The following is a 17,551-nucleotide window of genomic DNA, read 5'->3' on the forward strand; positions in this document are numbered from 1 at the left end:
ATAAAGGAGAACAAAGGTATGTATATATTCCAGCTTTACTGGTTCCACACACACACACCTGCAGTCAGCTTAGACTGAAGAAGTCACTTGGATGAGTGATGAAACGCTTCTCGCACTTATATTGGAATACTGGAATCTCCCAACAGCCCAAGCCTATGGCAGCATAACTAAGGGGGAATTCAGGGTCACCTGATCCAGACGTAACTGGCCTGAAAGCCGAAGGCTCTGCCTCCTAGTATAAATTGTAAATATTAATGGTTTGCCAACATCCACATTTAACCTCCTAGGACTTAGCGTCCACATATGTGGACATCACACTTTGGGTTATTTAGACCAAAATACTCAATTTTGCTCTACAAGGGCCTGATATCCACTTACAAGGACATTATATTGCTACTGTTCTATCAAAATTTTAAACGAATATCCTCATATGTGGATCTTATTTTTCTTAAAAACAAAAATAAGGTAAAAAAAAATCTGGTAATTGTTTGTTTTTACATTCATTGGGCCCCAATCAAAACTATAGTGTACTATAATGGATTTATTACCCCATGTCATTTTTTGGTCATATGTTTGGCTTGTGTGAAATGAAAATAAAAAATATATACCTATGCAGTGAAACACCAAAATTGGTGTAAAAGGACATTTGACGCATATGTTTCTAAGCAACGCATATTGTTAACACACATTTTGAAATGAAGGCTGCTATAACATTAGCCAGAATGATCTATATGTCTCTATATATCTGTAGATAAATAAAGGCTTTATATTTTAGAATAAAGACTGTAGAATAGTCGAGAACTTGCAAACAGGGTGAAGGAATAATCATCTCCCATGACCGAGGTATACAGATTAGGGTTGAGGGGAGAGAGGGGAAGGAAAAGACACACTGACAAAGATTAATAATAACTAATGATTGAATGTAGAGTGTGTGTATAATCACAGAGAGTTAAAAGAGGTGCGCTCTTTCTAGTCCCTGTCACTACAATGCAAAATTTTGGTTCAACTAAAGGGTTTTCAGGGAGTTTTTCTTTTTCTTTTTTTAGGTCATCCAGCCAGAGAGTAAGAGCCCCAAAGAGCTTGAGGCAATGGGCAGCCAAGTGCACCAGAGGCTAGCCATTGAAAGTTGACAACTAGTACAGGGCACGAAAAGCAGATCCGAGATCCTAATCTTCATTTGGGAATTCTAATATACCACCTAAAATGTTAAAAAACTATTACATGTGTACCACTAATAAAGTCCCTAACACTTCATTTTAATCACTTATTTTGTGAAATCTTCTTGGGGAAATAAAAGTTTAGATTCTTCTAGAAATTGCTTATTTTCCATTATTGCTATTGTTGCAGGACGAGTGAATTTTGCAACTTTAGCAAACATGATGAAACCACAATTAATTTTTCATGCTATGAACCACCTTAAAGTCGTACGTCCTCAAGGTACACAGTTTCAAAATGGTGTCAAAATTTGGCTCTTTGAGTCCTTTTTGCATTTTTTAAGTCCTTGTAACATCTGAAGTATAATGAGCACCCTTGATACTAGAGCCATGCTAGTCATTTTCAAGTCTCCTTCACTTAGAATATACACAGTTATAAAGAAGTTAACCAAATACTTTCCTTTTTTAACAAATGCTGACATTAGGTAAACAGCAGGATTTAAACTATTCCCATATGAGTGTGCTGAGCAACTCCTTTAGCCAGAGACTGAAACACCCTTGCTGCAAGAAGGAGCGCTTTAACAGATCATATATCCCAATAGCAGTTAGACTCTATAACTCCTCAATCACGATGTCATAAGTCACTGGACACTGTGAACATCCACGGTCACCACTTCATGCGTAATGAACCTTCTATGTGTATGGACGTGTGCAGGTATATATGTATGTATATGTATACATATGTGTATTTAGTGTGTACATGTGTGTGTGTACATGTCTATATATAGGAATAGTAGTGGTAGAATATGCTAAGCTATATAGTTTATGTCTTGCATATTTCCACAACCATATCCATAATCACATACTGTGTATGCTACCGTTGTATATAGTGTATTATCTTACTTATTTTTATTTGTTTGTACTTATTTGTATTTTTTTCTTCTGATATCTGTACCTGAGCTGAGGTAACGCAAAGAATTTTCGTCATGGGCTCAATAAAGTCTTATCTTATCTTATCTTATCTTATCTTATCTTATCTTATCTTATCTTATCTTATCTTATCTTGTCTTATCTTATATTGTAATCATTTAAATCAATGTCAGTCATTATAGTTTAGTAAATTAAAGCACAACAGATTAACCAGATAGCACTGGTTATAACTAAGCTTTCACATAACCAGAGATCCAACATAGTAGTAAATACAGAAGATGTCTAATATAGCATGGGACACAAATTGAGAACCAGTTTCCACTAGTTCAATTCCTTGAACTTGTTAGTTGATTGCCTATCAATCCCACTTATTGGTTCCACTTGCACTTGAGCTACAATCAGCTGATTTCAGACTGCTAGCTGGAGAAGAAAAATAGCAGCACAGTCTATAGCGTAGATATGGGCATTACTTTTAATATTATTGCACAAAAGGACAAGAGCACAATGGTAAAATGCAAAATGCACCAAGGACAAAAACAACTGGATAACTACTAACTAAACTTTGCAAGTACCTGCACAGACAGAAAGCTAATGGTAAGCTAGACAATACCCCAGGGTGATTTAAATAATTGCATAACCATCCCAACCCACCAACCCGACTCTGAACTTCCGCAAGCAGTGATGAGCAGTCAGGCTGCAGTCTCCATTTCTACCTGTTCATATTTCTAAAGTAGAATCACTGTGGTGATTGCTTTTAACTTTCTTTCTGCTGGTTTTCCTTTTTGCTTTGTACTGGTGGCTTTGTGTTCAAGGGAAATGCCTCCAATATGCACGGACAGTTGACCATACAGCATTCAACTAATTTGCATGAATACAATGTCTTGATATGCTACTTAGAGATGTGAACCCATGGAGAATAAGAGAATCAATAAGGTGATCTTGATAATAGAGTTAATTACATCTCTAAATGCAATCATTTTATTGTAATCATGATGCACATTACATGCATGCTTAAAGGATCACATTAAAGTGTCATAACATCAGGTCAAAAGGCATATTTCCAGTATTGTTTTGCGAGGACAATGACAGCACGTTGGGGTGGCTGTAGCTCAGGAGGTAGAGCGGGTCATCGGAAGGTTTGATCCCTGGCTTCCGCTAGTCTGCATGCCAAATATCCTTGGGCAAGATACTAACCCCAAGTTGCTCTCCAATGCATCCATCGGAGTATGAATGTGTGTGAATGTATAGTTAGAAAGCACTTCAAAGCATTGAAGACAGTGCTTGTGTGAATGGGTGAATGTGGTATGTTGTATAGAGAGCTTTGAGTTCTCCGGAGGATTAGAAGTGCTATATAAAAACCATTCACAGAAAACCAGGTTTTCAGGAAGTGCATACAGGACAGAAACCACTTAGAGAGTCAAAAAAATTTCCATTCTTAAAACACAAACAAAAAAGACCCAAGTTTTAGTTTTGGTTCCTCATGCCCAAACAATCACAATTTGTGTCTAAAGGAGCCATGACAAAAACTTCAGTGTCAGAGAGGAACTATTCTTAAACCAATAATTCAACTTTACACTACCACTATACACTAAAAAAGCTTACATTCAATTTTTTTAGATATCTGTAAACTTGTAGGGTTGGGTATTGTTTCTGTGCAGATTCAAAGTGGGAGTTACTGGCAGCTGACCTGCATTTATGGAAAATAAATGTAGGTCAACCACAACCGCCGCACATCAGAAGACAGAAAACAGCTGGGTCCGCTTCTCAAATAAATTTAGTGTTGGTAGCTGCCAAAATGATAACACTCTGCTTTTACACACTGCACTTCCATTAGCACATTAAACCACTAACAAACACTGAAAATACACCAATGTTAATGCAGCCTTGGGCCTTTCTGAAACCTAAACATAACATTCAAATTAATTTCAGCTCAAGGTTAACAACACATAAACTGACACAAGAAGGTCTATTGTGACAGTTCACTTAAGCATTGAAGCACTAAACGTGTTGTGCTTCTTGAACGAATAATATGGGAGTAGTTGCTTACAATGATCTATTTATAGTCTTGCACAAAGGAGCGGATACTGGCCCTTCTGATTGGGTTAGGACCTTCTACGGCCCTGTCCAGCTCTCTTAGAGTAAATGCCTGTCACGGTCCAAGTGTCGCTGCACAGGCAACATTAGAAACTATATGCATGGTATACGGTCTTGTGCACCTGTTCAGCCATCCTTGTGACTGCAGATTATCCTTTAGCGATGTTATCTGCATTCCCGTTACCCTCTACCCTTTGCAAGCTTTCAAGAGCTGGCTCTTAAGAAGCATCGCCAGAGCATGCACTGCTGCCACCATGCTTCATGGTAGATACTGTGTGTTTGTGGTGATTTTCAATGTCTGGTGTTCCCCAAACAAAGTGTCTAGTCTGATGGCCAAACAGCTCATTATTTGTGTCTTATCTTGTGTAGCCATCTCCCCTTTTGTCTCACATAGCTTGGAGTGTTCTTGTTACGGTTTTGCTCCTGAGGACCAACACACAGGACTACAAAGCTTGAATTCACACAACAGAATTTATTCACAGTATTTTGCCAGGTGTATTTACAGGTAGAGCTGGGATAGTGCCATATACAAGATGTGAGGAGACGGGGCCTCCAGGAATCCGGGAAAAGGGAAACACACTCGTTCCTCTTCTTTCTCTCTCCACTGGTGACCAGTCTCTCCCTCCACACTCACCACTCAGGGTACACAGGAATGGGTCCAGGAAATCTATATACAGGAAAAGCTCAAGTTAATACAAAACAATAGAACACGAATAAACTTGGCTTAGAACTTGTTTTCACTGACACAACAATCCAGCGCTGAACAGCAAACCTCTCCTGGCCTAAATGCTGGCTGAACCTAATGAGGTCCAGGTGTCTCCAATTCAGGGAGGCGTGGGCCGAGGGCGTGAACCCACAATGAGTTCCGCCCCAGCAACAGAGAGAGAGAGAGAGAGAGAGAGAGAGAGAGAGAGAGAGAGAGAGACAGAGACAGAGACAGAGAGAGTAAAACAAAAACCAGTGATCAGCAACCTGTTGATCCTCCAGGCCATGACAGTTCTTTTGTCTTCATTTTGCAATTGCAGCAGGAATAGTGATGATTAATAAATGTGATTAATAAAGCAATAAAAGGTTCAAATATTGCAGGCAGGTGAATACATTTCAGTTTATACCAAGTAAATAATGATGCTATTATATGATAACACTGTTGATGCCAATTACATTACATTGAAAACTGGAGATGGTGGAAGAGAAGGAGGCGTAGTCATCTCTGCTTAGATTGCTAACCTTTTTCCTCCTGCTTGTGCTGAATCTTTTTTTTCCTCCTGTTCTTTAATGTAAATTAGTATATGTTCAAATTTTTATCTCCCCTGGATAAAAAGGTCATGAACTTAGTAGTCATTAAATGACCCACACAAAACAAATTCACAGCCTCTTTTCACACAGTTCAAGAAGTGTTGTGGTTATACTACAGATAGTTTGTCAGGCCAAAACACTAAGATTAAAAAAAGAATAAACGAGTTACAAAAATACGAATATAGAGACGCTGTGTGGTTTGGAAACTCTGCAAAGGGCTTAAGCAGCATTAGTGTCTGCAAAACTTCCCCTCCTCGTGTGGTCACTGTATAAATTTGTATCTCTTCATATCAGCATTTGCATGAAATCCTTCTATGTATTGTGTTTGGTCAGAACACAGAATTACACAAGAATCATCACCGAAATCATCAACATATCAAATTGTTTTGGGTTTTTTTGTTTTTTTAGAAAAATGAGAGTTATGCTCACAGTTTGGATTCTGATATTTGTAGAATCAATAGCACTGATACTCTTCTAGTGAAACTTAGTTTGATACTAACGATTGGGCTAAAAATTATTACAACTGCTAGATAAAAAAGAGCAGCAACACCTCAGATGTGTAACAAACTCAGTACTCGCACAGTCTAATGCAGAAAAATGTAACCTCCATGTTGTCTTCCAGACAGATCACCAAACCGATATGCATTTTTTTATAGCTAACAACATGGATGCTTATGGTGAGAACATTATAAGAGGTACTATAGGCAAAATATACAGAAGTTTTACAGCCATGAAAAAGACCTCAACAAGATATGTCAATCATCGATGGGAAAAAGAAGCAGGTATAACTATCTCAGAGGAAGATTGGTTGCGGATGTGGAAGAATGTGTTATCTACCACAAATTCTTTAACATGGCGAGATTTTGGATGGAAGAATTTAATTAGATTCTTCATCACACCAAAGCAGAAATCCAAAATAAGTGGTTCAGGCGCTTCATGCTGGAGGGAGCGCGTGGAGGTCGCTGCAGGTTGCTTCCATGTCTTCTGGTCATGCCCTAAACTGAAGACCTTTTGGGAGGAGATTAAACAAATGGTGATGGATGTGCTGGAAGTAACACTGGACTTCTCCTTTAGTACCATGTACCTTGGGAATATCCCTGAGGATATAAATAACAGAGACTCATATTTACTGAAAATAATTATGGTTGCATGCAAAAAGGCAATTACTAAGTGTTGGTTACAGACAAGCCCCCCCACACGGAAGCTGGTCATAGACATTATTAACACAATTCATCATATGGAACTGATTACCCTCTCACTGCGGCTACAGAAGGAGAAAGGAGAGAGACTTTGGGAACGATGGGATCGTTATACGTCAAGAGATTAGAAACTGATACCTCTGTGATGCAGAGGGACCGCTACGAATTTGTTTGAATGGAACATGCACCTGTGTAATGTGTAATATGTGTAAGTAAAACAAGCCATTGTGTATTTTGGAATATGTGAACATATGTGAATGTGTTGGTTTCCCTTGCCCTCTTTAGTTCTGTATGTAAAATAAGATGAAAATCAATAAAGAGAAAGTGTTAAAAAACAATTATAGCTAACAACCTCTTCCTGTTTGGCTTACTGCTGAAGTATAGAGGTGTCAACTTTCTACTCTAGCATGAGGTCTTGTCTGGTATTATGACCCCATACAGACAAAAAATACATTTAGGGGCCTTTAAAAGGTCATGCTCTAAATGAAGTGACTAGAGATACTGTTGAGAGGTCACTGCCATGTATGGTGTGTCAGGAAGTGTCTCACACACACACACACACACACGCTTTGCTTACACATGCTTGCCTTAAAACTGTCACGTGGATAACTGTACTATGTGTAACCTCTGTTGTCAATGAAAGAGTGAGGCGGACGCAGAGGAGTTGGAGTTGCTTGGACAGGCGAGTGACAACACTGCTCTCCAACGCTCCCCTTGCAAGTGAAACGTACACTAGTGTCTGTGTGGTTGCTTTCAGTAAGAGCTTCTGTTTACCAGCAGGGTTGACTTAAACCCAACAGCAGATCCCTTTGGTTTAACCACATGTTAAAGAACAAAGTGACTTCCCACTCCACCACAATCACCCACACATGCAGGGCCTTGGGGTAAAGGTGTGTCACAAGGGTGCAGGGGAGGCATCCCCCCTTCTGTCCCCTTCTGGCTGCCTGTGCCTCAATTTTATCTCACAACTTAGACATTCACATTACTCACACTCTCATTACACATACATATAGGATCTTGGGGGTGGGCACGCTACACGGACTCCAAAAGACCATCAGGGTGTACACTTCACCCCTGGCGTCGTTGCCCACCTCTCAATTTTAAATACACGTAGACATTGAGGGCTATCAGGAGGGGCTATGCGCTTACCTGCTGCTCTCTGGCAGGTAGCTCCATGCCCTCCTGGGTCTGGGTGCAGTTTCCCCCTCCAGGGGCAAGGGTACCTAGACCCGGTTCTTAGAGTACGCTTGGGGAGTGTGATTGTGTGTACAGTGTCTCTCTATGTCTGTCTCCACGTTGGTTGAGTGTTGAGTAATTGCATATGAGAGCATGAGGGTGGGAATGGATGTTTGTATCTGTGTGTGCCTGTATGTCTGTGTCTATATGTCAGGTTGGGTATCAGACGTCCGGGGGTGGGCGCCCAGGTACACACCGGCTCACTCCTTGGTGGCTGCTTATCGGGGCCTGGAGCCTGGGGGCTCGCTCGGGCCACTTCAGGGGTGGGGTGCCCCCGGCCTCTCGGCCTGGGGCTCAGTCACTCTGGCGCAGCTGGCTGCCGGCGGAGCTCACGGGCACGTCACTGCAACCCCCCCCCTGGCTTCTGCTCCGCGGCTGCTGAGTGACCCCTCATCTGGGACTCTCCTCAGCTCTTTCTGGGATAGTGGGGCGGCTGCCCCTGTGTTGGTCTTCCTTGGTCTCTTTCTTTTTCTTTTTCTTTTTTTTCTTTCTTTCTTGGTCCCCACACCCTCTAGCAGATCATTACATGAAGGAACCTTTTAAAAACAAGCGCGTCCATGCTCATAGGTGTACACACGGGTGCTCACACACACAAACGACACCCTTTTTGGCCCCTACCTCAAAGCACACTGTGCGCTGTTGATCTTACGTGCTGCACAATAATGTTTAATATTTAGTATTTACTGTTATATTCCCATATATCATCATGATGTTGTTTATTGTATTACTCTTGTTTTCTTCTTCTTGTTTTCTTTTTTCTTTCTCAACAGGTGATCCAGGTGATCGATATATGTATTTTTTTTGTCTGCTTATTTAGTTGGTTTTTGTTTTTTTGCCCTTTATCCCCGTCCCTCTTCTCCGCTGTTCCCCCCCCCCCTTCCTTTTTCCCTTTTGTTTTCCTCATTCAAGTCTGTCCCATATCTAGCAAGTGAAAATAAAAAATAAATAAAATGAACAATAAAAGGTGTGTATCTACACACCCCTCACACAGACTCTTCACTCTGCTGCCTTACACAGACACACACACACACACACAAACACACACACACACAAACACAAACATGCCTTCATACATCAAGTTAAATTTTGCACTTTGCTCAGTCTTTTGCACAACGCACTGTTGCAGTAGTCTGGCACCTACTGGCGGCCAGCTCTTTGCAGGCCGTTTCTATTTATGCTTATTACACAGAACCTACCTCAGGTGTTTCCAAGTAATAATTACACACTTTAATTTTGCCTTAATAGATTATTAATATGCTATTAAAGAGAAACGGACAGCTTCACATTTTGCAGCTCTGTTTCCTGCTTATTACCCAGAAACTACTACAGGTAATTGAGTTGTAATAACTTAGAACATACCACATTATTACACTCTTGCATTTCCCTTGTTACCTATGATTACCACATTACTACCAAGCTGTAATAGAAATATGCTACCAATTATTGAAACTAGGTTAAGGAGGTGAGCAGCAGTGTGGCTTCATGCAGGGAAAGAGCTCTACAGATGTGATGTTTGTTCTGAGAGTGTTGATGTAGAAGTTTAGAGAAGGTCAGTGAAAAGCTTCACTATGTCATTGTGGATCAGAGAAAGCAGATGATTGGCTGCTGAGAAAGGAACTGTGGTGCTGCATGTGGAAGTCAGCAGTGGCAGAGAAGTATATACGGGTGGTGTCAGCAGTGGTGAGGTGTGCAGTAGGAGGGACAGATGAGTTGAAGGCGTAGGTGGGTGCTCCAGGGCCGTGCACAGATGTTTGAAGGGGCGGGTGCTCAAAGTTAAAAAGGGGCACACAGAACCAGGCTGCAGAAAAACAACCCACATTCATCAACAATGTAATATGGAATTATGTCATACTATATCACTGTGATTAGGTCATTGCAACATTGCAAAGCAAACATAGCCTTTGTTTTACCTGATGTTGCTGTTGAGAGGTTGTCGCTGCCCCTGTTGGGCAGGGCTGTGTTGATCTGGGACTGTAGACATTAAAGAGTCCATAGGAGCTGATTAAACAAGTCTTATGAGATAATAATAAAGCGCTTGGAGCCACAAGGCAGCAAAACTGTGAGAAATAAGCTAGATTCTGCCTGTGACTCACTCTTTGCCTCTACCGCTCCTTCAATCTCCTCATATCATCTATCACTCTCCATTTGCTGTCCAGCTGAGAAAAAAGGCGCAGTTTGCTATTGCATTAATCTATTATTTAAGTATATTAAGTAGTATTTAAGTACTCTTGCACTTAACCCTTAATAAAGGAATAATAGAAAAATGTTATAGAACCAAAACATTGTTTTTATACCTCTGCAATACAACAACTGGTACATGTGTTATTGTTACCTCTCTGCTCTTTTTAATGCAGCTGGTGAGGGATCCACTGTCTTTAGTAGCCTCACACAGCTCCTGTCACTGTTTCCTCCTCCTGTCCATACAGGATATCTGATGACTTGTCATAAAATCAGTTAATGAAACTCATACTATACAGGAAAAATTTCAAAAACCTTCTCAGTGGCATCAGTGGATTTCCTTCACTCTTAAAATGCAGATGACATGTGTGTGACTTATGCAAACAAAGGGCAGATAAAATCCTGTCACAGGGGTATCCCAGTGAATAAAAAAAGAGCAGGGTTTTACACAAATCAGCATCACAAGATAAGACCATTAAAATTAAGTCCCTGCCAACATGTGCCAAGGACATAACTTATGCTGTGCATTTTCATCACATTCATTAACTTAATTTATAAATTAATTCAATCCGCTCCCCTCTTTCTACAAAGTATCATTTTATTCCACACACGCTCACACAAGTAAACTATCACTCGATCACCTGACTTCTTCCATTGTTCTGAAAAACTTGTCAGAACTCCTGCAGCCACTAGAGGGCCCTATTGTGTGTCTTACGCTGATAAGGATAACCGGCTCAAAGGACTGGTGCTGATATTTTTCTTCAAAACACATTTAATGTGGGTTAAGACCAGCTTATCTGCACTTCCACCTTTCAACAAATCAATATAAATTCCTCACATGCTGCATGTCTTTTCAATGGGTTGATAGATATCATCTGACTAGCACACAAATACAGACTATTAGTGCCTGCATGTGCTTGTCCAAATCCACCTTGTGGTCAAATTAATGACATTATGCGTTAATTTCTTATAATATATAATGCATAATATAATTATGCATCTCGGTCAAAAACTGAGATCTACTGGGATTTTACCACACAATTATCTATATATATTCCAGAGAATATTCCAAAAGAGGAAATTCCAGTAACAGGCAGTTCTGTGGGTGAAAATGCCTTGTTTATGTCAGAGGTTAGAAGAGAGAAGCCAGATTGCTTCAAAATAATAGGAACTCAAAAGTAAGTCAACAACTTGTTGCAACAAAAGAATGCAAAACAGCGGCTCTGAAGACACAAGACATCAAACCAAAGTTAGTGTGCAAATATATATGCAGCCGAATATAGCATCACCTCCTACTATAGTTGTTAGATCACAGTGGAATATTCATTTCAATTTTATGTATATAGCACCAAATCACAACAAAAGTGGCTTCAAGGTGGTTAACAAACGAACACGTACAAAAGCAGAAGTAGCAGTCCTGCTAAACTTATAAAAACGGGAACTTGCAATAGGTCATATCTCAAATGACCATTTAAAGGTGTGAAGTCTTGCTACAATTAAAATAGTACTGATTAAATGCAGAATTGTGTATAAACAATGAAAAGAGCAGCGTGTAGAAGAAATACTTCTATTTCTAGGGTGCTGTGGGCTTCCCATGATCCACCATGGCAGGATAACTAAGAGAAAATGCAGGGTCATGTGATCCAGACATAACTGTAAGCTTTATCAAAACGTTTTTAGCCTAATCTTAAATGTAGAGAGTCGCCCAAATCCAAACTAGGTGTCACGGACCCGGTTCCGGGGACTCGGGGTCCGTGAACAGTGTGGACCTTTATTATTATGATTATTATTGGGTGTATGTTTGCTGCACTGTGCTCTTGTGTTCCATGCTGGTTTGTGTACGTGTGTGTGTGTGTGTGTGTGTGTGGCTGGAGGATGAAGGACAGCCACCTGCAGGCCCGATGGGTGTGGCCCTGCCAGCTGCTGGTCACGCCCAGGTTCCCACACACCTGCTTCTGATCAGGCTCGTCGGGGGAGCTACTTAACAGAGCAATGGAGCTTCCTCCGGCGCAGGATCGTTGAGTTAGACTCCATGTCAGTGTCGCAAGTACTGTTAAGTGTATGCCTGCTGGAGTGGTGCCATAACGGCTGCGTCTGTTGGTTTTTCCTCAGGAGAGCGGAACACGGGACTGCAGGACGCACGGGGTGTGCGTAGGCACAGGAGCAGAGAGCACGGAATACCAGCACTTGGGAGAAGGCACGACACAGGAGTTGAGGGAGCACTCGGGAGACTTATTGTGTGGTGTATATTTACCCCCACTGTAAATAAATGCACTGTTAATTGCACTAAGTCCAGCGTTTGGGTCCTTTCTCTAACATTCCCCACGGCTTGCCCTGGCAAACCGTGACACTAGGAGCTGGTTCCCTATAAGAGGGGCCTGAAAGCTGAAGGCTCGGCCTCCCAGTACAAATTGAAAACATATATGGTTTGTGAAAACAACACTTAAAGAAAAGCTGCAGTGAATTGCACGATTTAATTCAAACCCTGCAGTGGTCGGTGTGATCTTTTTTCAGGTGCTTGTTATATTTCACTTCCTGCTCCCTGTGAAGAAGGTTTATTTCCTGTGTGCTCTATAGATTACTGAAGAAAAGATGAGTCAATGTTTTAGTTCTCTACAAAAAATGTGAAGGGAATCTTTCTTCCAATCCAGTAGATATCTGATTAAATATTGTAGAATGTTGTTCTTACTATTAGTAGGGAAGATAAACTGTTTCTTTGTTTTTGTTTTTACAAAGTATGACATTGTAAAAAAGATATCCTTGTAACTGGATATCTTCAGTCACCCACTGGCATCTCTAAAGTTCTGATTATGCACCTTATTTGTGAGAAGTCATTAGAAGTCATACCTTAAAAAAACAGCTGAGTGGAACAAAACGAAAGTACAAGAGGTGTGTGTAGCTTAATAAAAGCAGATGTGGTCTGTCTGGTAAGTCACGTAATGACTGCTGATTTAACAGTAAGCAGCTTATTTAAGTCTAACAGTGAAACCTCTGCCTATCATCTTTGGTGTGTCTATGCAGGACACTATGCTTAGAAAGGGGCACATTTCATTACTAGAAACAGAAACTGGGTCATTTTTAACTCAATTGCATGTTTAAAGTAATTAAAGTTCATTTGAAACCACACTATCTCATCTCTCATCTCCTCTGAGGTATGTGAAATGAAAATAAAAAACACATACTTGTATACTAAACCACCAAAAATATCTGCTCCAATGAGCATTTGCAGATAATGATGGTGTAATAAGCGTTTGCTTTTATTCTTTTAATCAACTTATTAATATGCGTTTCTTGTTTTGTTGCAGCCATATGTGAGGTCAATTTTAAAATATATAGCCCCTTCAAGGTGCTTTATATTTTAAGCAAAAGACTGTATTTTAATACACAGAAAACCCCAACAATCAGAAAAATCATTATGTTCAAGAACTTGGGAGCAATGGGGAGGAAAAACCATCTGCTGTGACTGAGTAGGGCCTGAGGGGAGAGAAAAGAGAAAAGAGACACAGAAAGATTCACTGTAGAATAAAGTTACAAATGTCTTTGCCACGAAAGACATTTAAGGGTAAGAAGATGCAGCAATGATGAAGACCCAGGATCTTCCATTGCTCTCCAGGACACAAGGCCACACATCTCAATGAAAAACCTGTGTCCACCTAAGAGGAAGGAGGAAGACAGAGCTCTCAAAGAACTAGAGGAAATGGGCAGCCAATCCTGCTAGAGGCTAGCTAACAAGAGCCGAGAAGAGTCTCAGGCCAGATGTCTAAGACCCACCAGATACAAGTTGTAATATTTGTTTATTTGGAAATTCTTATTAGTGGTATAAAATTAAAATGATTCATTAACAATAAAAATAAATATGTACAGGCTTTATGTCCAGTATTGTTTAGTGATGAGTATCACAGCACATGAAGCCTCAAAAACCAGGATTTCAGGAAGTACGTTAAATACAGAAACCACTTAGAGAGCCAAAGAAATTTCAGTTCTTAAAACCAAACAGAATCAAACAAAAACAAACAAAAAAACCCTACAAATTTTTAGTTTCAGTTCCTCATGCTCAAACAATAATATATTGTGTCTAAAGAAGTCTTAAATAGAATTTCAGTGTCAGAGAGGAACGTTAGTTAAATACCAACGATAAACACCAATAATCTAACAAAATACACTACTTTCAAAAAATGTAAATTACATTTTTAGAGATATCTAAAAAAAAAAGATCAATAAATAAATCAGGGGATATTGTTTCTGTGTAGATTTATAATGTGTGTTACTGTCACTATCAAAATGATAACACACTGTTTTTATACACTGCAATCCCATTAACACATTCCATTAACCATTGGGCATTTCTGAAACCTACACACGACATTCAAATTAAATTCAGCTCAAGGTATACGACGCATAAACTGGATCTCAAATTTTTATGGGGTTTCTAATAATATAATATATAATAATACAATTAAGAAACAGATTTAGTGGAGTCCATCTTACATCCGCTTCTAGTACAAATGACATCACACATGGCCTTTAATCTACATGATAAAAAAGATTTAATAAGTCAGAAAGAAGTAACTGAATAATTTATTTGTTCTTCCTTTCATGACCACAGTAGTCTTTCACTGAGCTCTCTGCAAACTTGCAAACTCTGTTGACAGAACTTTGGAGACACTGTGGTTGTATAACAGACTTAAACACTGAGAAGATTAAAAGACATTTAAACTCATGAGATTGTGGCACGTAAAATAATTAATATACACGACTGATCTACTTCTATGCCCAAAATACATAGTTATACTAGACAGATAATGTGTGTTTTTCTTTGTTTTGGGTGTTTTTTCAAACAGGTCCATGACAAAATATCAAAATATCTAAACAGGTTAGCTGGTGATAAAAATATCTGTCTATATCTATATATCTATTCAAAAAATTATCCTCTCGCCCCTGCAGACGGTCTTTACCCTTCCATGAATGCTCCTCTTGCTCCTTGCGTCTCCTTGGTAGATCCTGCACTTGATGGCAACATGCTATTGGCTTGAAGATGGCCTCTAGTGTTGTTCCCCACATCCCCACAGAGTTCCTGATGAAGGCTCTTAGTCCTGTTGATCTAGGATCCAAGTGTGGGGCATCAAGTCATAGGCTTTCTTGCAGTCAATCCAGGCGGTGCACAGGCTGGTCAGTATGGTCTTGCAGTCTCGGGTGACTGCTCTGTTTACCAGTGGTAGACAGAGCAGTCTGTCTAAATTGCATTTATCCATAGAAATAATTTTCAAAGGCTTCTATTATAATATATATATATATATATATATATATATATATATATATATATATTCTATCATAATATAGAAAATGTATTTTTTACAATTTTGTTGCTTACAATTGTGCACATTTTCTATATAGCATGGTCATTCCAAGGCTGACGTTTTCTTAACACCACCAGCAGCAGAGTGACCCATAAAATGGTGCCAACAGTTCTTAGCAGGAAGTAGAGCAAAACAGGAAGTTGATCATAACAAAGGAGAGTCACCATGTCATTGTCTGTAAAAAAAAAAACAAAACACAACAAAAAAAATCCTTAATTTGTAAAATTTGGGTTTAAATAACCAATTATTATTTGTTCTTGTCAAAAAAAAGACTTAATTTACAATATAAAACTCTCCGTCTAGAGGACAAATGATGCCCCAAAATGATGCTCTGTCATACTTTCAAATACATGCATCAATTGTACAGGCAGGTGATACGAGCCCAGTTATACTGACAATGAGTTTCTTTATTAAAGCAATAAAAGGGTCAAATATTCCAGGCGAGTGAAAACATTTCAGTTTATACTGGGTAAGTTATGATGCTATCATATGATCACACTGCCAATGCTAATTACATTAGCACATGCAAAGAGTTCTTAGTGAATTTCTAATAATATCTATTATTAATGCATTTATTCTGCATTAAGCTAGCAGAATAAATGCTAACTATTGTCTACTCTTTTCTAGTGGTTATATTAGGTACAGTTTGATTTACTAAAGCATTAGCGTATGTCATGTAATATAAGGCACTAAGATTTTTTTTTTCCAAAATGCCTTTTCTTGGTTTTTGCAGTTTTGCAGTGTCTTTACAGAAACAAACCCTCCAATGTTGGTTCGAAGCTTTTGTCTCTCATTTTAAAGAAGTGATTATTTGTCTCTTTGTCTACCAGAGTTTCCCACGTTTAGTGGGGGATTAATATATGTCCATATTTTATATGAAGTGTAGGCCTCTAACAGCCTGAAAAGTATGTGACCTGAAACACATCTCAAAATACATTACACCACACACACACACACACACAAACACACACAAACACCACAGTAATGTGTACTCTCACCTGTGTTGTCTCTGCTTCTGACAGCCAGCCAGCTCTCAGGTGATTCTCCAGCTCCTGAGATGTTGCACTTGTAGAGTCCTTCATGAGACTTGTTAATATTGCGGATGATCAAAGTGCTGGTGGAGATGCTCTTGATAAAGAGGCCATTTTTATAGAAGGATATGGAAGTGGAGGTTTTGGTGAAATCTGTGCTGTTTTTACAGCGCAGACTCACAGTGTTTCCCTCCACCACAGGAATTAAAGGGCTTTCCAGGATCACAGGACCAGCTGTTATAATTATAATATATGGTATAATTAGACGTTTATAGCTCAGCGCAAATGAAAATCATGTGTTTGAAAGCCGTTTCTCATAGGATTTGAGCACTTTCATGTCCAGTATGTTATCAATTTTTTTCTTCTTTCTTTTTTTCACTTGCACAGGAAAACACTTAGCAGATATATAATTATCAGAATATTTAGCTGATTTCTCAACAAGCTCTGTATAGTGGTGTACTTTAGCTCATAAAACACATTTTAATATGCAATTCACCACAGATTTCTTTACCAACATAAACATAAATGTCAGTGAACACAGGTACAGTAAACTTACGTGAAATGGTGATGTTGACAGGGCTGCTTTTCTTTCCATCTCCGCTCTCACACCAGTACTGTCCACTGTCTTCAATATAAACATTTCTGAAGATGCAAATGGACCCACTGAAAACTCCCCAGCTAGTCCCACACGCTGTATCAACATCTGTTGCTTTCCTCATTAGTTTCCATCCAGGAGACACATCAAACTCCTTACAGTCAAAAGACACTGTGCTGTATTCATAATGCTGAGAAGTGTTTGGAACAACATGAGGAAAAGCTGAATCTATTGACAAAGAGAAAGACAGGATCATTAAAAATTTGTCAAGTGACAATTAACAAATCAAACATAGAATCCTGACTGACATTAATCAGAAAGTTACTAAATTGTGCAAAGGAATCAAATTAACTTTCACTTACTTGTTTGAGCATCACAACTATCCCAAATTTGTATCACCAGCAGCAGCCAGGTATTTATCACTGAAGAAACAAATAACAAGTGAAAGCTTTAAAGATAAGTGAATAAAAGACACATTTAA

General features: G+C 39.4%; 1 protein-coding gene across 1 annotated transcript; it reads right to left on the reverse strand.

Moving 5' to 3' along the window:
- Positions 1-15,473: 15,473 nt before the first annotated feature.
- On the reverse strand, positions 15,474-17,194 carry LOC148103721 (putative high affinity immunoglobulin gamma Fc receptor IB). Its single transcript, XM_087833217.1, has 3 exons — positions 17,032-17,194; positions 16,443-16,709; positions 15,474-15,619 (listed from the first exon to the last, which is right to left on the reverse strand). Exons 1-3 carry the CDS (start codon positions 17,192-17,194, stop codon positions 15,474-15,476), a joined length of 576 nt encoding a protein of 191 aa, XP_087689343.1.
- Between the last annotated feature and the right edge of the window lie 357 nt (positions 17,195-17,551).

This window comes from Neolamprologus brichardi, chromosome 3 (assembly GCF_056152115.1).
Source record: "Neolamprologus brichardi isolate AB-2024 chromosome 3, ASM5615211v1, whole genome shotgun sequence".
Classification (NCBI taxonomy): domain Eukaryota; kingdom Metazoa; phylum Chordata; class Actinopteri; order Cichliformes; family Cichlidae; genus Neolamprologus; species Neolamprologus brichardi.

Coding starts and splice junctions, on each gene's coding strand:
- LOC148103721 (XM_087833217.1), bottom strand. CDS start 17,194: ATGAGGAAAGCAACAGATGTTGATACAGCGTGTGGGACTAGCTGGGGA. Junction 16,710..17,031: donor TGTCAACATCACCATTTCAC/GTAAGTTTACTG, acceptor TAATTATAACAG/CTGGTCCTGTGATCCTGGAA. Junction 15,620..16,442: donor CAGAAGCAGAGACAACACAG/GTGAGAGTACAC, acceptor TTTTTTTTACAG/ACAATGACATGGTGACTCTC.